Below are 24,377 nucleotides of genomic sequence, written 5' to 3' on the forward strand. Positions count from 1 at the left end.
AGGATAAGACCAATCAATGTCAATTACTCTCAGACCATCTCTTCTCCAGCAAGAAGGTTGCTGCTAAACCAGAGGACATCAGCAGCAGATAGACACCTTCCCTGCTGCTCAGCCTGAGCACTTCACAAAGCAAACCACAAAGTACACTCTGGTCAAATCCTCTGAGTCACCATCAGCAATGACCTTGACTCTGCAGAAATCTTCCCAATACTGCAATATCTACAGCCACCTCTTTTCTCCATGGATGCCAGCACATTTTACAGCTTTGATATAAACCCATGTCTTTAACAAAATCTTGTGTACTATAGCTCTTATTTAGTAAAAATAAACCAAACCTTTAATATTAAGTTAATCAGACCTGGTAATAAAAACCATATACATTGGGGTAATGCCATGAAAATGAAGCTGAACTGTATTCCTTGTATGAAGCATTATGGAAGCGTTCTGAAGCAAGGTTAAGAAATTAAGACTATAGAGAAAGATGAACACACTGCAACAGGAATGTGGTGTCTCATTGACCAGTCAGGTGTTCAGTAATTTTTGATGTAACACAGGCTAGTCTAAATAAGACTGAAATAGGTATTAGTAATTTCTACAAATATGTAGTAGAAAATTCTATTGACTGCCTATTTAGCCACCTAGCCAAATTACCTATTACTTTTCACCTCTCATTTTTAATAACTTTACTACTCAAGTAAGTCTATCTTTTAAAGTCAAACTTTTTTCTAAAAATACCACAAAAATGGTTGGCTAAATGAAACAGAAAAAAGAAGAAAAACAAAGACTAAGATATTCTACTACTCACTTTAGAACCCATTATTTCAACTCCAGTAGAGCTTCAAGTGGTTGAACCTGGACAGGACTACAAATTAGTCAGCACAGTATATAACAAAATTATTATATATTTGGGGTCTTTAGACAAAATAGAATGATTTTATTTTTACAAGAGCCCTGGCAGCAACATTTACATTTTACTTGGTGGTTAAAGAAAAATTCTGAGGATCTCCTGAAAATATTTCAGCAAGTAAATAAACTCTATATTTTTATCAGACAGTGTGTGTTATTTCTGGGAAATTGTTCTTGTACCTAAACCCTCTTTCCTATTTTATTCCTTAGTGTACTCTCAGAAATATCATTGCAGTGGTGCTGCCATAACTATCTTGCATACGCTGGTCATAAAAAAAAAAAAAAAAAAAAAAAAAAACAAACAAAAAACAAAACCAACAAACCTTTTACAAACATCACTTGAGCCAGTATAGTTATAGATCATGTAACAAGGAATACTTTTTTTCTTGACCAGGATTGGTCTGGAATGCACTCCTACATAAGGAAAACCTTTGTGGCTTGTTTAAGAGTCCACATGAGAAATATGGAAATTTGAACGGATTCATGTAAAATCACAGCAAAGTAATGCAGAAGCAAATGTGAAAAAACATGAACAATGACCACCTCTGGATTTAATCAGTCTACTGTGCAGCTCACACCCACATCAATGTGCACGGGGAAGATGCTTGCTGTATATTCTCGTGTTTGCTGTTTACTGATGACATCCTTCTGTATCTTTGGACGAGAAAAATGGTGATGAAAATAAAAGAAGAGCACTGCAAAAATTAAGTAAAATGATCCATAACAATAAAGAAAACTTTTTTTAATCTACTATTTTCTGAGAAGATGTTAATGATTGCTCTTGACTGCAAACCCACTCTGTTGCAAAAGACTTTTCAAATGCTTCATCTGATAGGAGGAGAGATACTGACACAATCAAGTGGCATATCACTTTTAAAAAATGTTCAGATATTTTGAAAGGAAATGATGCACCAAAATGTAGCAAGGGCATATGAACAGAATTATAGTGCTTTGCTTCAGGCCTGGTACGTAAAAGTCCATTAATTCTATTTTATTTCTTTACCATTAAAAAAAAAATCCACTTAAAAAAAAAAAGATTTTTTTTCCGCCGATTTAATTCTGGATAGACACTATTTCCAGGGAAGCGTGATAGCTGGAAGCTGTATGGGGCTTACATATACAAAGCCCTATGCTCACAACAATGTTGCTTTGGGTATTCCATATATACATCTTTTGAGATATGAGGCTCAGAGCATCTGAAGCAAAATTAAAATGCTGCCAGTTTTCATATCAATCAGAACATTTTTCATCTTCTTTCCACCTCTGAAGTCACATTGCTACATAGGAATTAAATTTCACTTCCAAAGAGTGGAGAAAAATGGAAGATGATCCCACCACCTATCTGAAAACAGAAGATGCAACAAACAAGAGCTGCTTTTAAAAAAAGAAAATAAAAAATGTATTTAAGTACAGTTTAAACTATTTTGTTCTAGGCTTGACTTATGTTTTTAAAGGTTTGAAGCATTGACTGATTACTGGAGCTGGAGTTGGACTGGATGACTGGTTCAGAGAGGATATGCTGGTAACTTTGCCTCCCTTCTTCCCCTACAAAGCCATGTTTAGGACAGTCATGGCCTACGCTGTTGATTTCGCAGCCTGCCCGAGCACCTCAACTAACCTTCACTCCGTGCAGCCACCGTCCACACCTGCTCACAGCTCACGGACAGGAGGGTGCGCAGCCACCTTCAGTCACCCCTCCGTGACTGCCCCCGGCTCTGCCTCCGCACCCCTACGGCTGCAGGGACTTTTCCCTCGACAGCAAACGCGTGAGAGCAGTACAAGCTGCATGCAGCAAGGGCAGTGCCGTGACCCCCCCCCAAATGCGTCTCACCCTGCCATTTTATCATTTTCACACGGTGAATGATCACGCGTGGCGAGGACCACTGCTGAGTGGGTTTGCCACTGCCTCACCACGGCCCCAGCGCCACCCACCTGTGTTCGCACTGCCTGGAACACAGTGTGATACCGGCCCTGTGCCGGAACACTGACCAGACACACCCCAGCGGTGCGGGACGGGGGGTAAGGGCCTCCTCCCTCCCCCGCTGCTCCGGGCAAGACGGGAGAGGGGAGAGAGAGGGGAGAGAGCCGGGCTCTGCGAGCGGGCAGGGGCAGAGCGGGCAGGGGCAGCAGCGGCGCGGGGGACGCGCCTGAGGGGCGAGCGGGCGGCGAGCGGGCGGCGAGGGGGCGGCGAGGGGGCGGTGAGGGGGCGGCGGCGCCCCGTCCTCCCCCTGCTGGCGGCCGCGCCCCGTCGGGCCGGCCCCGTCCCATCCCTCGATCCGCGCCGGGCGGTACCTGCGCGGGGTGCGAGGCCGCGGGCGGCTCCGCGATCCACAGCTGCTCTTTGAGGAGGTGCTGGTAGCTGAGGCAGTGCTTCAGCGCGGACGGCACCGTGCCCATGGCTCGCCCGGCTGCCGCCGCCGCCGCCGCAGGGTGGGCGCAGCCTCTGGCCCGCGCGCGAGCAGCCCCGCGATTGGCGGAGCGCGAGCGCCGCCGCGTCCCCTCCCGCGCGGCTGCGGCGGCCGCCGCCTCACGCCCGCCGGCCCCGGGGCTCGCCCGGTGCCTCTCGTCGCCCTCTGCCCCCCTCGCCTCCTGCTCCTCTTCGCCTTCTGCCTCTTTTCCCTTCCTGCCCCTCTCGCCTTCCCGTCTGAGGAGCCGCGGCTGTGGGTGGCCGCGCTGGCTGCGGGCTGGGCTGGCGCCGCAGCAGGCTGCAATCGGGGCTGAGTGCGGGAGAAACCGCTGAGGAGAGCCGGGAGGGCCGAGCGTGGGGACAACCAGCCGTGCTGCGCCCGCACGCCCGCGGGACACCGGGCCCAGCCTGACTGGCAAGGCTTCAGGCAGCAGAGGGGAAAGAGAGGAGCAAGGGGAAGGGACAGGGCTGTTTCCAGGCGTGTCCTGTTCGGCATCCCTGGGCTGTGCAAACCATGCAAGATAAACGAGGTCGTGCTCACTCGGGCGCCCAGGTGACACGAGGCTTCGTGCACACACTGGCATTTCTGCTTTACATTTAGACAGCGAAAACTTAGAGCTTTACAAATGCACTGTTCAGGTTTCGACAGCTCTCTCCGCAGCAGCAAGTTATATTTTGTCGGCTCCCTTACATTCATTGTGTCAGCCAACTTTCCAAACTCCTCCCCAGCAAAAATTGTTTCTGGATCATTCGTTTTCTGGGGTATCAGGGATGTTTTGTTAAATTTATTAGCCTTTCCATCAATCATTTTTCTGCAAAAGGTTATCAGGTTTACCACCAAGTCTCTGTTTCAGTTCACGGATAGATACGATGCTTTCAAAGCCCCATCTTTCTTTTGCAGTTTTGCATTTCATCCTTGTTGTTCTGTGCATCTAAAAATTGTATTTTCATAGCTATTGTAAACCAAAACTGGATGCTGATTGATTGGCTGGGAAGCTTTTGTCCTTCAAGGATAACCATGGCTTTTCAGAAATAAGATATTTAAAATCCAGTGTAAAAGTTTAAAAACATTACTGGTAGTCATCTCTGCAATTTCAAATCTGGCCACTGAAAAGTACCAGGAAGGTTTTTACTGACTACTATCTGATGCAGTTAGTATATTTTCTGCCTTTTTCCAGTAAAATATTTGTGAATGCAACATTCTTTTATTTTCACAGTTCAAAATTCCACTAAGCTTTCCTTAAATGCTGTCTCTAGGTATTTGCTTTGGTCTTGTTACCTATAGTTAGGGATAAAATATAGAGAAGCTGGCAAAAAAATCATGCCTTTCTTTTTTGTCTTGCAGTGAGAGAACGCTTATCAATGATGTGGTATATGTGAAGGGAAAGGCACTTTATTAAGATTAATAATTTCATTTTCACTTTTCTGTACATTTCAAAGCCAGCTGGAAAAAGGATAACTGCAATCACAAGAAAGTTAGGACTATGTCTATGAATAAAGTGTACCTCTCCTACCTACCTCACCTGTTCTTGAGTTACTTCAGTTTCAAAGTCAAATTTCTTATGGCCTTCAATCATCTTTTTTACAAATACCTCTGAAATTAGCGGCATTGTAATGCTCTGCAGGCAGCTTATATATCAAACTGCTATTTTCTGCACATTAAATCCCTTCTAATGGTATTGTTTTTATGTCTGTTACTGTTTTGTTTTTGTAGGGCTTAAAACCTCAGTGGCCTCTTCCAGCCTACATCTAGTGTGGATGTTTACTATCACAAACCTGTTTCAAGACTCAGAGCACCACCGCATATTCTGAAAAAGAATATCTTTACCTGAATTCCTGGTGTTGTTGGGCAGAGAAGGAAAATACAATAGATAAAGTATCTAAAGTAATCCCAAATTGAGTTCTCTTGCAACAGTTTCTCGTTGTTTCTTTTCTGTTCTACATCTTATTCTCCCTGAAATCAGAATTTGTTTTTCACCCTGCCAATTTTGCACTGAATTTTTCAACTGGTCATTCAAAATGTAATGAGTTGTTTCAAAAACAAGAGACGCATAAATAAAACACATTCATTTGAAATACGCATGTTTCTTGGGAGAAGGGTGTGATAATCTTTCTATTGAAAAAGGCCCTGTGTGTTAAAACCTCTAGAGCTAAACTGGATTGTTATTGCTGAACAAGAGTCACATTGGACAGCACAGAGTGAAAGAAGCTCCAAGAGGATTGTGTTTTAGGCACACATGATCATCTTGATACTCTTTGCTTGCAGAGGCTACAAAACTTACTCCACCCCACTTTATGAGTTAACATGAAGGCAGATACCCTTGTCCTGTGATAGTACCAGTATATTTACTACCTGAAGGGTTTGCAGGGTCAGGTAAAGAATAACGGGCACTTCTGGCAGATCTTTCTGTAACAGCATATGGGCCTCTCATGGTCTGGACTTTTATGTGCCCTGTGCTGTTCCTTATTTTGATTCTGTGTATCTTTTGTTCAACAATGGCATTTTGGAACAACTTCAGTTCACTAGAACACATGGAAGGGCTCAGATGTGTTTAGTGCTGTATCAGGATGGTGAGTAGAAGTTGTGCACAACTGGCTTTTGGCTTTCCATTTGTCTCTTAAAACTGTTTATCATTCTGATACTCCTCTGAATTTATCATTGTCATTGGCTCACACTGAATTCTGGTCAAAGGTTTTAAAATGTTTACTAAAAGGAATGCTTTTGACTAAAATAAATAATCTCTCAAAGAAATCATGCCGTCAAGCCAACCAGATGGGGAAAACAGGCATATTTGTGTTATATGCAGAGTAACTCCAAACACTACCACAAGAGATGTTTCTGTACTCCTTATTGTTGCCATGCAGTTACACAGGTAGTTGGCAGTCAGATCATTAGGAGTGGAAACATAAAGCTGTTGGATTTCCTGCAGTGTGACACAAAACCTTGGCCAAGAAAGGCATGGTAAAAATAGATTGATCATTTATAAGCATCTGAAAGAAAATAAGAAAGTTGTTTAAAGAGTGATTTGATGACAGCAAGAAGGACAGAATCAGAAGCAAGGGAGCTATTCATACTGATGATAATCATAAGTGCCAAACTGGCAAGCAGCCAAAGTGCCTACTAGGCAGGGATCAAAGACACATATGGTGAGTCTCAAACAACAAGTAAGCCATAGAATTCTGGCAAGCATTGCAGGAATAATATGCTCCAGCCCTGACAAAGATGAGGGCTAAAAAAAAAAAACAATGGGGCTACCAATACTGGATCATACCTCAGGGAAAGCAAAGCTTTCATCATTTCAGTTTTATTGGAGAAAAATGTAGATAACTTCTCACATATGGTAGGTCTGGTTGATCTAAATTGATGGGACGTGTAACACAATGTTAAAAAATATCCTTTACAGTTGTGGCAGTAAATCAGTATTCCATTAGCTGCAGCATCATTCAGAGACGGCATTCTTCAGAGAGTTAGTAATAGATTTACTTTGCCAAAATAAAACTATATCCCAGGTGATAGACACCTGGCATTTGAAACAGACACAATCAAGAAGAAAGTCCAAGTTAATGTCTTCCCAGATGTTGGAGCTTGTTCTTTTCTATTCTTTGACTAATTTGGTCAGATGGCAGGGTTTATGACAACTAGACCACAATGTAAAACAAGCAAACACAAAAAGGGACACATTTTATCTTTATTCTCATACTACTATGCAGCATCAAAAAGGAAAAGAAGGAAATTCTGTGAGTTTAGACCTGGTTTCATAGTTATACACCCACACACAGAGTCATTAAAAAGGGGACGTGTCATAAGCTGTGTTATTTTACATTTGTAAAGGGTGCTGACTTTTACACTGGCAGGAATGGTACTTGGCAGACCTTGGGTCTATGGGTGGTCTCCAAGGTACCAGCCCTGCATAGCTACCTAAAATTGTTATGAGGCATATCAAGGACAGCAGAGAATTGTAGCAGAAAGTGCTTATTTATGGATAACATTTTCCATTTGAGACATTTTCATTACTGACAAAAATGCTGCTGAGCCAAATGTGTCCCTTGTCAGACTCCATCATTTAGAACTGTGATTTCTTTGTCTCAGCGACCTGACCTACCACTCGACAGTATCAGGAGAAACTATGAGCCAATTCCTGAATGGATTTTCAAGGTGCTATTACAATATTTAAGAATATATTTCCTTTTCAGAGCAAGTGTTTTGCCTACTGTTATACAGACTTTTTTTCCATCTCTTTTTTTCACATCAATGTATTTAGTATCTCCATCTCCACCTAGTCTTCTCTGCCAATAAATGCTGATGTGATTTTTTATAGGGATTATAAGGTGCAATATGCAGTGACCTCTGATTTCCTTCCTCTCTTTATGTTATTAAGAGACAACAAAATAGTACTGATTTTCAGTGAAGCTGGTTTTCTTGTTTTTCAAAAAAGTGACCCCTTTATTTCATATAGGATAAACTATAAATTACTCTTAGGAAATATTTATTGGATAAAGAAATGCTGGAACAGCTTTTATGCTATATCCATTGCTTCTCAAATAGAGAGTTTTTATCAGAGTTTAGTCAAAACAGGACAAAATAACCACCTAAAAATTGTACCTGCAGTGTATTCTGGAAGTGGTGCTTTCCAAACAGGAAAAAAACAGTTAAAGACCTGAACCTTTTCTGTTCTCTTAGGGAGCAATTCTTCTGATTTGTTTTAGATATATATTTTAGTATCAAATTAACTATCTTCTACAAACCATATGCAACTTCTCTATTTCAAACTTGTCCAGCAATTGAAAATTAATTAGGCATTATCCAATAAAGCACAAATGTATGTGGATGCTACAAACCCAAAAGCTAAATGTACATGTTCTTTTTAAATTTTAATATTCTAATTACTAAGCTAACATGCAAAACGTATTTTGTGAGCATACCAGGAATAAGTGTTTGAGGGTTTTTTGAGGATTTGCCATATAACTGGTCTTTTAAAATTACTTGCAATATGTCCCAAATTACTATGCCTTGTCATTAAATTGTTCCAGAGCAATAGTAACAGTTTAAATTATAGTATTGTGACCAGGCTGACCCTAGAATTTTTCTATTTCTTCTGTCACCAACATTACTCAGGACAAAAAAAAAAAAAAAAACCAACAAAAAACAACCAATGGCGAAGTTTTCTGGTGCAGTGTATTGGCAACTTAGAAGTAAAAAAGGCAGAGTTATTACTTAAGAGAAAAAGGAAAGTTTGTGTTTGCACATAAAGGATGTGCTTGCCAAGATAGTTTGCTTATGTTTGATATAGCAGTTTTGTGTTTTTCAACTTGCTTCATATAATTTTGCCTAAACATTGTGCAATTAAAATGTATATCCACAGTAACTGAAAGCAGTTTTTAAATTATCAACACAACAAAAACTTTTGGACAAAATACCACTAAATAATGAAAAATAAATTAAAATAGTGTGTAGTGTAGGGTAAAAACAAATATCACATGTGCCATAATGCAAAGTAATCTGAGATCATCAAGTAGAATGTGTGCATCATTTTTTTTCTCCATTTCTGTTTGTGTTTAACTTCAGAGTCAGATTGAAGTTTTCAGCTGAGTCCTATGATCTAAAATCCTCTTTAGTAGTATGCATAAGTAGGACAAAGAATTGTATTTTTTAGCTTCAATAGTAAAGACTGAAGCAGGCAAATGAATACTGTAACTCTAGAGGAAAGACTGACATAGGAATTACTGGAATGGTATTGACATTCAGAGATTTCCTTTTTAGCAGAATGGTAGCAACAGCACTATAAATTTAAAAAAAAAAAAAACTTGGAAAAAGTCAGGTTTTTTACATCTTTTTTTGCTATCTTCATCACTAATGCAAGACTTAGTCACATAAAAATTGATGTGCACTACTTCATTTTGCATTTACAACAAAAAGCACATTCTTGAATCCACCTTTCTAACAAAAATCCATCTGTAAATTTCATCTGGGCAGAAAAACCTACAATACCTTTAAATTAAAATGCTACTGTCATATTGTGAAGCAGAATACATCTTACTTTTGTTATGTTTAGGACTCACAGTGTTGCTTAAGCAATATTCTGTGAAACAGAACAGTGTTCTTTTTCATAACAAGAATGCCATTTGCATCATCAACCATTCCATGCTAGCCTTAATTATTTCTTTCCTCAATTTATAACACAATTCACCTCCAAAGCAGATGTTTGTATACCAGGATGAGAAGAGATTTGTTTCACATCTACATCTGGGAGTTTTAAGGCCTATGTGTCAGCTCATAGAATTATCAGAGAATCAAAAAGTTGCTTAGGTTTGGAAATAATTTTAGAATCATTGAGTTCAGCCATTAACCCAACACTGCCAAGTCTATCACTAAAACATGTCTCTAAGCATCACAATTACTTGACAGCACAAGAACTAGAATTTTCTTAGGAAAATTCATAATTTTCTCATCTTTCTGATTGCAAATAATCACTTCTATAAGTGTTAGTGTGGTCCTAGTACAACAGGGTGCTAGTTTTAGCTGGGATGGAGTTAATTGTTTTCATCACAGCTTGTATGGTGCTGTGTTTTGGAATTGTGATGTAAACAGTGTTGATAAGACACCCATGTTTTATTATTTTATTCCTGATCATTGTCAAATCCTTCTCTGTTTCTCTCAGTGGTAGACGGGGGGAGGGCAAGAAGTTGGGACACAGCTGGGACAGCCAACCAGAAAATGATCAACATACTAATAAAAGCTGAGGAAGGAGGAAACAGGGTGACATTCAGGTTTATAGCATTTGTCTTCCCAAGGAACAGCTGTATGTGATGGAGCCTTGCTTTGCTGCAAATGGCAGAACACCTGCTTTCCAAGGGGAAGTGCTGAGTTGATTCCTTATTTTGCCTTGCTTGCATGCACAGCTTTGCTTTACCTATTAAACTGTCTTCATCTCAACTCCCAAGTTTTCTCACCTCTGTGCTTTGTTTCTCTCTTCCATCCCACGGTGGAGAAGTCAGTGAGTGTGGGACTGAACTGCATACCAGGGTTAACTCACAACAAACAGATCCAATCTGCATGAGAGACTGCAAAGGATAAAAAATAGACATGGACAGCATTAGTCAAACCTCCTACTTTAGGCACTTAAATTAGGCAATGCCTAATTTAATTTATAATCTTTTAGAGAGAATTAAGCTGCCTGAGCTGCATTTTTCCTGGAGTAATTGGAGGGATCCAGGTGTCCACATCACCCTCAGGGAAGCGTTTGCTCTATTTTAGGTACAGACTTGCTTTTCCAGTGTGGTGAAGGAAACTTTGGTGTTTTCTAGGCAGGGCAGCACATGCACATGTTGAAATGGTAACCACTGAATTTTGGCCAGTAGGAAACATCAGGCACAGAGGAATAGCTGCAAAGTTCCTGGCCAAGTTTGAGAAGCCTTCAGAGTATTGGACCTACTCTTCTCATTTATGAGGAGAGAATCCTAAATGCCAGACCTAATGCTGACAGTGCATCACTGTATAGCCAGGAATTTGAGTGATAAGGAATCAAAAACAATGCATAAAATATTTCATTAGTTCTATAGCAATACATTAGTGTTACATTTCTGACTTTTCTTGGCCTTTATGTATTGCAGATTCTAGTGCAGTGAGATTCTTTAAGATCTATAGTTTTCCAGAAGGTCAACAGGTAAACTGACTTTTGGACTTAAAACTATTGTGTTTGGGGTTTTTTGGTTTGGGTTTTGGTTTGTGGTATTTTGGGTTGGTGGTTTGTTTGTTTGGGGTTTTTTTGGTAAAGCTTTTTTGTTCCTTTTCTGCTCATGTAGAATTTCAGCTAAAATTTTTTACGTGTTTTGCACCATGTCAAGGAACATCATTTGACACAATGCCTCAATTTTTATAAATCAGATTTGTTATTCTGAGCTCAAGGAGAGCACTAACAAAGATTGGAGGTAATATGAATTTTTATAATTCCCTTATAGTGGGTCTTTTGAGAAATATGAGCAAAGGGGAACAGGTCACCATGGGGTGCCAGAAGACCCAGCGCAGGCAGGAGAGACAGCATTGCAGCCACAGAGGCAGTAGGACTGCTCCAGTGCTTGACAGCCAGGAAGGGGAGCTTTAACTTTCTTTCACAATTGGTCCCAGAGAGACTTTGGCTCTTCAGCCTCATTAGCGTCCATTTCCTGCTCCTTCCCATAGTGTTGTCACCACATATGTTCATGAGACAACGAACTTGTGTTCCCACTGTAAACACAGCGGTGTTTACCCATGTTACATCTGGACCTGATGTAGTGACCACTCTATTTAAGTTGCCAGAACTTTTCTGTTACAAAAGTATGTACAACTGTTTCTAAAAGGGCAGAGATCTCCATGTCCTGTAGCAAGAATTTGGAGTTTAGCAGCGGTGTAGCCTGGAGTCAGGAACATGTCCTCTGTTGTCTCAGTGAATATCACTTTAATTTCTGAAATGTTGAGAAATGTGATTTTCTAGCTGTGTTTTACTCTTTATGTTTGCCAGAGACTAACAGCTAAGCAGTTTAATATTCCAGTTGCTCTGAGCAGATTTTTCTCTTGCATGTTACTCCAGCATGGGAAACAATACTGAACCTACATCTGGAGCCCACATAACTCAATTCCTGCCACTGCTCCACAACAAACACTCTCAAAGAGTAAAACCTAGTGAGACACTAAAGTGGAGTTCTGGAATGAAAATAAAACTTCATGCTTTTGGGCTTCAGACAATCTCTTAAGTATCAGGGTTTCGGATGAGACCTCCTTAATAGAGAAATAATCCAACATCTGCCTACTGTAGGGGGATTTTGCACCTTTATGTGAAACATCTGGTGCTGGCTACCATCACGGACAGGATTCTCTGCTTCAGAGATTACACATTTGATGCATATGTTTTTTATAGTATGGATAGAAAGTTCATAGGATGCTAATTCAGAAAATGCGAGTTCTAAAGGAATTTGGTTGTACCTGTAGACTATTTTATTTCTACTAAAACAATTATTTCCAGAAAGAGATCATTCAGGTAATGTGTATAAGATGCTAATGATGAACATATGAAAATATAACCACACTTGCATGCTTGCCTTGAGATTGACTGTATCCAGACATCAAATAAAACATGTTTCCTATCCCAGTTTATCGAAAGAGAATAGAAATGTGGTTAGAGAAAGGTAGTCAGAAAAACTTATTGACAAAAGAATATTATTGACAAAAGAATATAAAATATAGCCAGCCCTGTTCCTTTTAGACAGAAAAAGCTAGGAAAATATGGTAGACAGGGTACAGGATCTCTTGCTGTTCTCTGTTTATCTGTGACAAGGAGTTAACATTGAAATTATGAAGAAGTGCATGCATTGTTAAAAGCATTTTAAGAAAAATAAGGAAAATTTTTGTTTGCCATAGTTAGATATCTGAACAAATCATTGCTATGGCATTTGACCAGTGATATGGTACAAAGGGAGTTCATTCAGCCATTCTTAGAGGGAAGAGAGGTCAAAGCCAGCTCTGGTAGCAGAGGAGTAGGTGGGGATCTCTGAAGCTGGAGGTAAAATTCTAACCAGGGCATAAATTTCTACTTCAAGGAATAAATTTGATGTAGACTTCACCCAGAAAACAATTGTATGGCAAAAGCAAAAATAGCTGAAGTGTACTTTCTGCTGGAAAATGTGCAGCAATCAGCTAAATTAATGAGCACTGCCTGATGAGTAATTCACCACCATTATTCTCATTAATCCTGTAGTCTGTCCAGACAGATTTAGGATCGTTCTGTAGAAACATAAATCTCCTGTTAAGGGCAGTAATTGTTGCATTATAATCAAAATGTGGTTTATCTGAAATGAACAGCCATGAATTATTGTGCAACTGGTGCAATATACAGACATGGAATGAAATAATTCATTAAAGAATTAAAGAAATGTAAAATTTTTATTGTCAGCGAGCCTTAAAGGTCTTTATGAACAACAGCAGTGATTTGGACTTTCCAAAGTATGAATCAAAGTGAGAGTGAATGAAGTCCACAATCAGTGAGATGCACAGTCAGGATTAACTGGGCATACCATAAGTGGCCTATTATTCTACATATTCCAACAAAACATAGAGACTTGAAAAAAAAGGTGTTTGAAAGAAATCTTTGTGAAAAAAATATAATATGCCTTGCTTAAATAGGTTGTGTTGCTAGACTGAGAGAAAAAGGGGAGGAAATACTGAAAATGTATTTCCTAGGAATAATATCTTAAACAGTGATTCTGTTTTTAAAAACAAACTGTACATTTTATTCCCATACCATTAAGAAAACAAGGGATTCCTTTGATTCCTAATACATCATCATGACAAATAAAAAATTATGACTTTTTAACCAAGGTTAAAATTGAATGTGCCACATTTTGCCTTAAAACTTCAAAACACGGATCTATCGCATGTCAGACAGAGCACTTCAAGCTCATTACAGCGTTCTTATTACAGTACATATTTAGACAATTCTTAACTTGTAGGGATTATTTTCTTTGCATAAGATATCTTGGAAGCTGAGAGCTCAGCAGACTTCCAAGGACTACTGTCTATATGCATGAAAAGATAGCTATAAAAGAAAGTTTATAAATATTATAATTGTTTACCCAGTTGACACGAGGTGGAATTAGAGACTTCTATGTAGAAGCATATTTAAATTACTGTGTGATTTCCTGAAGTAACCAATGGATTCCAGATCCTGAGAGGGGTTACTTCCTAGCTAGACCTTACAGCTGGTGTTAATTGTATCATAATATGGACAGAAAAGGTATCTTAATTCATACATCTGATGTAAACAAAACACATCATGTGCACCAATATGCAATGTCATGTTTTTAATATGGATACTAATCAGGTCATAATTTTAAAGACTTGATTGCTCCCTTTTATGGTGCCATAAGTAAGCCCTTCCATCTGTAGCGCTACAAAACGTAAGACTATATATAATACCTGAATAGGCAATAAGCATGATAACAGGAACAACACTTGCTCAATTGTGATTTCACCTAGCAACACAGTGAGGGATGACGTCAGAGGTCAATAAAGTTGATGGATCTGTGGCTGTGATAAAGTCAACTTGCTCCTGAAAATGCTGCCTAGCAGTAAAGGATATCCAGGCAACAGGGGACACCTGACTTCATACGAGATATGAATCAAGACTTTGATAGTGATCATCTTTTGGGGGGGCTGGGGGATAAGAAGCAGAGCATCCTGTTCTTGGTGTCACTCAGTACTCTGCAGAAGGAAGAGAGCTCACTAGCAGCTGGTCATTGGACTGGTTCCCATTCTTAGCCATTACTGGTACACTGCTCTGTACAGAGACATACCCTCAAAGTCTATCATCCTGCCCTGTGCTGCCAAAATACAAATGCAATGTAGAAGGAGTTGTCTTGGCCACAGAATCAGGATTTGCCCCTAGGCAAAGGGAAAAAGGAGAAAAAGGGAGAAAAAGCACTTTTTTTCTCCTTGCAAAATAAGAAAACCTGAAATCCTGTGTAATGACAAGGTAGTTGGCCTTTGTGCAGATGTGGCATCTAGGGTCTGGAGGAAGACAAATTGCCACATGTTCACTTTTGCTCTACTCTTGCACTACCCCAACAATTATTCACAGAATAACAGAATCAATTCAGTTGGAAAAGACTTTTGAGATCATCAAGTCCAACCTATGACTGAACACCACCTTGTCAACTAGACTGTGACACTGAGTGCAACATCCAGTGTTTCCTTCAACACCTCCAGGATGGTGACTCCGCACCTCCCTGGGCAGTCCATTACAATGCCCAATTATCCTTTCTGTGAGAAACTTCTTCCTAATGTCCAGCCTAAACCTCCCCCAGTGCAGCTTAAGACTGTGTTCTCTTGTCCTGTCACTGGTTGTCTGGGAGAAGAGACCTCAGCTGGCTACAGCCTCATTTCAGGCAGTTGTAGAGAGTGATAAGGTCTTCCCTGAGCCTTCTTTTCTGAACAACCCCAGCTCCCTCAGCTGCTTCTCATAGGACTTGTGCTGTAGACACTTCATCAGCTGAGTTGCACTTCTTTGGACATACTACAGCAGCTTAATATCCTTACTAAATTGAGGGGCCCAGAACTGGACACAGTATTCAAGTTGTGGCCTTACCAGTGCCAAGTAGAGTGAAAGAATCACTTCCCTAGACCTGCTGGCCATTCTATTATTGATACAGACCAGTATGTCACTGGCCTTCCTGGCCACCTGGACACACACTGGCTCATGTTCAGTCTGCCATCAATCAGTACCCCCAGATCCCTTTCTGCCTGTTGTGTAGCCACTCTGTCCACAGCCTGCAGTGCTGCAGGAGGTTGTTATGGCCAAAACGCAGCACAGCACTTGGTCTTGTTAGACCTCATACTATTGGATTTGGCCCATCTATCCAGCCTGTCCTGATCCCTCCCAGGGCCCTCCTACCCTCCAGCAGATTGACATTCCCCCCAGCTTGGTGTCATCTAAATATTTGCTAATAGTACTTGTAACAGATGCAAAGCTCACTTTTTTATGAAGCCCACTATACTGTCACCCCTATTTCCTTACTTATCCCTTCTCAAGAGCAGTCATATAATTTAACCCAGAATTTTCCTACATTAAACTTCTTCCACTACAAGGATCAAATATATCTTATGATAATATCTGTGAAACTCTTTGTCCCTGGGATTTTACACTGCTGTCTCTTCCTGCAGTATTTGAATATAGATATTCAAATAGAATATATATATCTATATCTATATAGATATATAATATATAATATATAATATATAATATATAATATATAATATATAATGTATAATATATATAATATATATAATATATATTCTTCATATAGAATCAGCAACAACAATTACTTTGGAAAAAAATAAACTCCCTTTGGACTAAAGTATGTTCTTGAGAGGCAAGATTATAGTTGTTAATTTTTGTTTAAATGGATATATTCTCAAATACTAACACTAGCAGCGGTGCTCTGACTGTGATGGATATGCACACAAAAGTGTTGGTCAGATGCAATATCTCTAGTAGTATTCATCAATATTTTTAGAAAAAAGCAGATGATCTCTTGGGCACATTAAGCCATCCTAGTCCATCAATTTCTAGCTACAGGGTTAAGGCAGTTGACCTAGATGACAGATTCGTCTTTTTATGATTTTTATGAGCAAATGATAAGTCAGGGTAACAATTACTGTTTTGCAGCAGCAAGTTTCTTCACAGAAGGATTTTGTTAATGGAATAAGAAGTTTAATGTTATAAAAAAAGGAAAACTGTTTTGTCTAGTTTTACCAGATTAACGGGTAAAACAAACACATAACTTGGTTCCTCTGGAATACGATCCAGTAGATTTCCATGTGTTGCTGTTAATTTAATGCTTTGTATGTACTTTTACAGCTGGATTCATGAGCTGAAGCTGTTAAATTTAATTTCTAGCAAGCTAAATAGCTTACAGTCTAGTTTTATTATTATTCATACTTCTGAACCTTAAGCAATAAGACATTGCCTGTAGGGATGTTTTAAACCCACACATGACTAATCCGCCCCACGAGAGCATGAGCAAAGGAGTGGCAATATATCCACAGCTGATCCCCAGTGAAGTTTTCTCATTATTCCTGCAGTCAAAATAGTATAATTTTTAAAATTAGTGTAATAATAGAGAATAAAGCTTGGCGACTAACCTGATGAACTGTTTAAAAAATTTAGTAAAGCAAAACAAGACTGAAAGATAAAGTGGACTGGAAGTCTTCTTGGTATCATTCTTCACCTTTGACAGACTCACCTGCTGTGAAAGTAGATAAAGGACATTTCCCACTGAGATGTAAACTTTTTAGACCCTGATCTACAAGTCACAGAGTGTGGAAACCAGTCTGAGATGGGCCTTACTCTCCAACTGGAATTTATTTCAAATCATTCTGGAATTCTGCAGACATTAATCTTAGTGATAAAGTATATTTTCTGAAACAAAGTACCAGTCTCCTATTAAAACAACAATTCTCTTTTATATTTAAAGTCTACGTAAATATTATTCAGCAAAATACCAGTTATGCTTTTTTTTTCATGAAAAATGACAGGCACACTGCAGTTGTGTTATTTGATGTATGAGTTATGCTTTAAATTACATCTTTCAATTTGGCCCATTTTGTTTAGGGGAAAGCCTCTGTATGGATGAAACCTCCCTCATGTCAGATGAATGCTGCAGAGACTTGACACCCAAATTTGACAGCTCAGCAAAATTGACAGGCTCAGGTCTGTGATAATCCTGGTGTGGCCAATCAGAAGCAAAGTAGAGCAGGAAAGCAGTCCTAGGGATGGTTGCTTAGCATTTCTGCAATATATTTGTTTTTACCAAGGTGCAGCTGGTTGTGCCACATTGTAAACTGGCCTCTTACTGTAGAGCAAAAGCAACAAACCTGAAAACAGCAAGCCACCAAAACATGTGAACAGTATAAAATTGATACCTTGTCTGAAAAGTGTATGTTTAATATCAACATAATGAAACACAACTTTATGACTGTACTGCTTAAGGACTCTCTTTTGGGAGGTGCTGAGCACTCTTAACTTAAGATGCATAATATTTTATAATGAGGAGCTGTGCAAGGCAGAAAGAAAGACATTTCAATATGCCATCAGGTTTCATTAACCAAAATGACAGTGCTTGAGGGCATATATCCTATATACCAACTTTGTATGAAAGTTATTAAAGTCCATAAGTTCCTCAACACCTCCAGTGTCTGAGCAGATTCATTATTATTATTTTGTTCTATATAACAAGGCTGTTACACTAGAAAGTCATTAGCTGCTGTGTTTAATGTAAAATTTGGAAATCTAAATAAATGATGGGAAGGACACCTATTGATCCCAATTTTTTATAAGCATGTGAGTTAGAAGATGATGCATAATGCATAGCCAATAATGTATGTTAAGTTTAAAGGAATAGTTCCTTCTCAATATGTGTGAAAATGAACTGGATTAGGATTTCTAATAATGTAATTTCTAGGGAGAAAATTTGCACATGTAAATGCATGTATATACACACACACCACGCACACACTTGGAAAATGTTAATATTGAGATGTGAGCTTGCACATCATTCACATATTTCTACCAACATTCAGATATTGATGTATCTACATTTACTATCTCTAAATTACACACAGGGTACTTGTTTACCCATGAAAGCAGCCCCAGACATAACCAGTGATCCATCCCTTACAAACACTTGCAAGGACCAGTTTCCCTTACAGCTTCTTTGCAATTAGTTTGGCAGTCACTCAGGTTCATAAGTATACGCCTGATATTTTTAAGCACCATAGTTTACAAGACATTTGTGTGAGGCTAACAGACAAAATTAGAGAGGATGCGTGCTTTGAATGGGATCGGCAGACATAGAGTACTGTGGGTACTGTGGCCTGTGCCTTTCTAGAATGGCTGTGCATCTGCCTTCGTTGTCTAACAAGTGGTTTAAGGCTAACAAAACAACAAGCAGTTCCAGGTCCTCTGAATTTTAATCTGTCTCATTTCCTGTCACAACTTCTGGTTTTATTTTCTAATGAACAAAAGAGAAAGGAAACAAAGGGCATCCATATACATTGCCCCATCTTACTTATTCAGCTGTGTATTTTGCATAATGAAGCAAGATCAAACAGCTTTTCTGATTGATCAGTCCTTTTGATTTAATGTTTCCCATGTGGCAATGGGAAGTGTCAAAATCTGTTATATAGTCTCATGAAATTTTGTTCTTCTCATTTTGAGAATCATCCCCAGTGTTTTTGTCCAGCCAGAATAAATTATTTTTTTCTTTTGCAATTATATATTTTGGGCCTGACAGCTTCCATATTCCACAGTGAGAATTTATTTTGTTGGGTACCAGCAGTGTCAAAAAACCCCAAAAACTTAATTTTCCAAATTAAAAAAGATAACCCATAAAAATATTAGACATATATTTTTATATTTTTCCTCTATTTATATTTTGAAGAGGTATTTTATTTTTATTGTTATTTTCACAACAAAGTACATCTAAAACACTGAATTTATCCATAACTCCAAAAGCCCAAATTTGAATTACAGCATAGCAGCAGGCAGTTCAGAAAACTGGCCTCTTTAAACATTTTAGAATGGCTGGAAATATCATCTGCCAAAAGCACATGGAACACCTCTTAAACAGATGCAGACCGGTGTGCTACAAAGGACACTGAATTCAAGTGCCCTTTAAAACAGTTATCCACCCTTAAATACAAGCTGACATGAAAGCCAAGAGACATTCATGAGACTGAAACACCACAGCTTGGACTTCCTCAAATGGTGTGCTGAAGAAAAGGCTGGACTGTAAAAAGTCATGAGCTGAGCTTCCATTGACCTTTGCTCTGCCTTCTTAACTGTGAAGAGTGCAGTGCTTCAGGACTGTAGATAACTATAGTCATGCTTCAAGAAGAGATATTCCAGATTCAGGATACCTGCTAATGTGCATATAAGTACCAGAGAGGGGAAAAAAATAAAATCCTCAAAGGTTACACATTTCTACTAGCTAATTAAGCAAAATAAAGTGGTTTAGGAATATCACTTCTTTTTGATAACAGAATTTTAAATTATTTTTTTTCAAACTCCATACTAGTTCCTTTTTTGCAGTGGATATTCTCCTGTGTTGGTTTCACAGAAATATTACAGGAGGCTGAAGGATGGAAAACCACCCTCATTTTTGTAGTCCAGGTTCTTTTCTGTAGGTTGAAAGCAGTCATTTTTCCAGAACTCATATTGGAAGGAAAAGGACTAACATGCTCCATTTCTAACCCCTTCTCCTTTTCCTTCCTTCCTTCTTTGCCCTTTTCTAGACACCAGTTGCAAGAAATTTCTGTATGGCCTCCTCAGGCTGTGGAATTATTGTATTTGCTACTGAGTTTCACCAGCAACAGCAGAAGCAAATCTGTTACCATGATCTCAAGGGAACTACCTAAGTTATGTCTTGAACTTTCAACATAACTAAAGATTTATAGAAAATCCAGAAAAAAATATCAAATCCTACTCTCTCCTAGCTTTATTGCTGATCTTACCAGGTGCAAGATGGAGTCTCATAGATGTATATAAACTTTTGTTGTGTATGTGAGAGACTTTTACAACTTAAAGTTTACCAATTCCTATGAGCACTGCAAATAAAAAGGCAATTATCTGGCGGCTTTTTGATTCAAAAATTTTGATCAATAATTTACTTTTTTCTTTTAACAACTGTTTCTCACAGCTCAGATTGTTAAGAACTGCACCAAATTCTTCCTGTGACTGTCGTTTTCCAGCTGTTGAGATTTGCACACTTCCCAGACCTGTGAATCTCTGCAAAGCACTTGTAAGCAAGGTGTGGGACCAGGAGGCCTTCAAGTCTTTCTACTGAAGAAAGACAGCAGAAAGGATAGCTGGTAAAATGATTAAGTCAGAATAGAAAAACTTTCTTGCCTTCAACAGGTAAGAAATACAAGTCAGAGAACAAAGGAGCCAAATGCTTCTCAGGAGAGTCACACAAGGGTTCAATTTCTCCCACTGACATGAAATGAAGGTAGGAGAGAATGTCAGAGTGGGAAATAGGTGATTAGCATTTCAGAAGAGCTAGGAAGCAAGAATCCCACTGGAAGGGACATGAGCCACAAATATGATCATTACATTCATTTTTGAAGGACAAAGAAGAAATGTTGTGAGGTACTTCAGGGAATACACAAAAGAGAAAATGCAAGTAACAAGTTGTAACTGGGAGAGAGGGAGAGATGTTTTCTCTACCAATGGGCTTTCAGTTTTCACCTAGGTGTGGATTTAGAGAGGATGTTTTCAAGGGTGGGGACAGTTCTTTATTTTGTAAGCAGGAAGGTCCTGAAATTTTAAGATTTTGAATTGTGGAATGTTACTAAGAGTGTCTTTCTGAAAAAGAATCCATTCATTATATGTATCTCATGTCAGAACATCAGTGAAACTGGGTTTACTTCCCTACTAAATTAGCAGAGGGAGATCTTTTTTGTCCTTTTTATCAGAAGGCAGAGCTTTTAAAACCTACATGGAATCCAGAGGGTTGCCTATACATTTTCTGTAAAAATATTGTGAAGAGAAGATGGAGATATTCTCTTTTCTGTCCCAGTGCTACACCTTCCATAACTTATGTCACTATATTTGTGAAAGGCTTTCTTCAAGGTTAGAGGGGGAAGAGCTGAAGCAACTATAGGTGAAGGTAAAGTCAGTACTCAAAGGGAGTGATAACACTGTCTGCTTTTAACATTCCTCAGCATCCTCTCCTTCCTTGAACTGAGGCCCCCAGTACTTATTATAGCAAAGTTGTTCTCTTCCTGTAAGCTACATGTAAGAGTTTGATTGCTTCACCATATTGAAGGCAAAATACCTACTTTGAAGAAAGCACAGTTCATACAGTTCATATTTTATGGTATTTCACCACTCAAGACCACAGCTGGCCAATACCAAAAGAACAATCAAGAGACTAAGGACTGTCAACAAAGAACAGTTCTCTACATCAGTGAATCAGACACATTTGCACTCAATTAACACTTTGCTTAAAATAGACAAAGATAAGCCCTAAAGAGTGTGGTGCCCAGCAACCCCATCATTATATATACAATAGCAATGCATAGCAGCAGTTATCATCATGCCTTACCACTCCATTTGCTATAACAACAAAAACGTCCACTATCAATTCCTTATCATGTTTGGATATATTTGGAGATATTATCATAAAGCTGTCTCTGTGATATGGTCAAAGGGATGATAATGTAGTTTGTTTTAAAAGTGAAATTTATATAATCTTATTCTTTTCTACTTAAATTCCTTACTAAGTGCTGATTAAGCACAAGCCTCTGTCATGTATGGGTCGGAAAGATGGGTTTATGTCACTTTCACTGTTCTTGAGGTTCAGCAGAAACTATTTTGACTGTTGTAGAAGTTAGCTCTGCTTCAAAATTAGACAGGTCTGTGCATAGAGCCAAAGATACAGGAATCAGTGGAGTGCAGAAATGCCGTGGACTATCACCTCTTCAGGGTGAGCCCACTTCTTTTTTTATGGCTGGAAGTCAGTTGGTACATAGTTTTTCATTCCTTTTGTATCCCCATGACATGGGGATTTAGGCACACAAGAGAATTCAAACCTGCATAGATCAGCTAATCCAGCAGCTGTTTTGCAGCACCTGAGTAGTGCAAACCAGAGAGAATTGGGCTGAGAAGAAAACTTGTATTATAGCAGGTCACAATTCAGTAAGGCATTCATCCTTACCTCAAATATTTCCATCTGCAAAGCAATATCTGGAGAAGGCATACAGCATTTACAGAGCACTCAACAAAAGAGTAAACTCTTTGTCATTTTCCATGGCAGCTTTCTAATGAAGGAAAGCACTTCTAGAACAGCAGTAATAACTATCCTTTTACAGAAGTACAGTTCACTTGAGATGGTTCCCACATGGAGAAGAAATGCCTCAGATTTTTTTTAGCATTTACTTGGCAGTTGGGACCTATTTATTACTTCATATACTTGGATGTAATGGCAGTTAACACACAGTTATGATGGGGAAGTGATGTAGGATTCTAAAAGATACAAATTGCAGTACATATTAAACTTTAATTTGCTGCCAATCTCAAGTTCTTCAGCTTTTTTAGGGCTGAAGGGCCCTTCCAGTAGTGGTGGACATAAGCTATATTAGCTGTTGGTCAAACCCAGTACTGCTAGATAGCTCACTGGGGGAATAATATCAATGTGTTCTCTTCTCTTTGCACTTTCCAGTGGAGAAGACATGCATAAATAATTGCAATTTTTGTGAAAGTCCGCAGATACATGGCACATGGCTTCCATGGCCAGCATAGAGTTAGGTGATTTTCAACATTTTATTTTGTAGCAATATGTTCTCTAAATCCTACTAGTTTTACTGATTACAGTGAAAGTAGTGGAAAATATGATAACTAATTATAAGATTCAGTGCATGATTAATTCACCTGAATTTATATGCAAAATACTATATGAGAAAAATATATCTACATGCAAATGTCTCTCCTTGTGCTAGGCACATGAGCTCCAGTGACAGCCAGGAGAAACTTAGCAAACACAGTCCTTAGAGATGGAAAAGCCATTCCCAGCTCCAGGCACAAAGAGACCACTCTCGAGACTGTGCTGATTAGATAACTGCTATCACACCAGTTTAAATACCCTTACTGAGATTCAGTTGCCTGAATTTAACATGCCTGCTTACAAAATTTGAGATGCCATAGTCCCCTGGATGCCCATCTAGAGAAGCAGTCTCCTGCAGGCCCTGTGGCATCTGTCAAACATGCCACAGATGTCTTGGAAATCCCCAAGCACATCAAATTAAAATGCTATAAATAGAAGATTATCTTTGGCATTATCCCTTTAAAAGTTTGGGGTGCTTAATTAAAGATTAAAGAGATACTTCCCTCTCATGATGTTTCAGTTTGAAAACTGAGAGCAGTTTTCTTTTTTCTTTCAAGGAAGCCAGGATAATCAAATGCCTTCTATTTAGTCCATAGTCCAGTGGTAGCATTTCACATCCTGCCTGAGCAGAGCTGAGCACTGGCATTTAACTGCAGAAGTTCCCTAGCCATCACTGTAATTTTTCCAGGGGTAATATGAATCAGCAGGCTGTGGAGTTACTGAGTTATTTCATCACAGCCACTGACTAGAAAACATTTAATCAGGCCGTGAAAAACATTAATTAAGCAGGAGAAACTGACAGCTCCTATTCCTGGAATCCTCTGAAGCCTGGCAGTTTAGAAACTGTTAGACTCAGACCCTTTCAGCCAAAGGATGGAACTGAAACCACATTTCTCAACAGTGATAAGTGCATTGTCTACTGTGGAATCCAAAATTAAATCTCTGCTTTCTCTCAGCCTTAAGACCAAGTTTCTGTGGATGTGCTGGGAAATAAAATTTGTGATTCTAGAACAACTTTGAAATCATAAGTTTAAATCCATAAGAATTTTATATACTGCAGTTAGTTGAGTAAGGAGTCAGAAAATCTGTGCTTTAGAGTTAAGCAGGTGAAGAGGCATTTGGGTATATAAATTCCTCTTTAATCTCCCTTAGC

The 24,377-nt window shown here is 39.1% G+C and overlaps 1 protein-coding gene and 1 long non-coding RNA gene across 3 annotated transcripts in view; one reads left to right on the forward strand and one right to left on the reverse strand.

Moving 5' to 3' along the window:
• HMGCLL1 (3-hydroxymethyl-3-methylglutaryl-CoA lyase like 1) overlaps positions 1 to 3,327 on the reverse strand; it is a 76,241-nt gene extending 72,914 nt beyond the window's left edge. For both annotated transcript variants that reach the window (XR_004979922.2, XM_036380481.2), the window contains exon 1: positions 3,199 to 3,327. Coding sequence is in view for 1 of the 2 variants with exons in the window: in XM_036380481.2 (XP_036236374.1) it covers positions 3,199 to 3,303 (105 nt within the window). In the remaining variant the exon portion in view is untranslated. The remainder of the gene's footprint in view (positions 1 to 3,198) is intronic.
• On the forward strand, positions 2,856 to 5,389 carry LOC118685092 (uncharacterized). The gene is made up of 2 exons (XR_004979923.1): positions 2,856 to 2,925; positions 5,028 to 5,389. It is a non-coding gene; the product is annotated as an uncharacterized LOC118685092 (long non-coding RNA).
• Positions 5,390 to 24,377: the final 18,988 nt, after the last annotated feature.

This window comes from Molothrus ater, chromosome 3, assembly GCF_012460135.2.
Source record: "Molothrus ater isolate BHLD 08-10-18 breed brown headed cowbird chromosome 3, BPBGC_Mater_1.1, whole genome shotgun sequence".
In the NCBI taxonomy this organism is placed as follows: Eukaryota; Metazoa; Chordata; class Aves; order Passeriformes; family Icteridae; genus Molothrus; species Molothrus ater.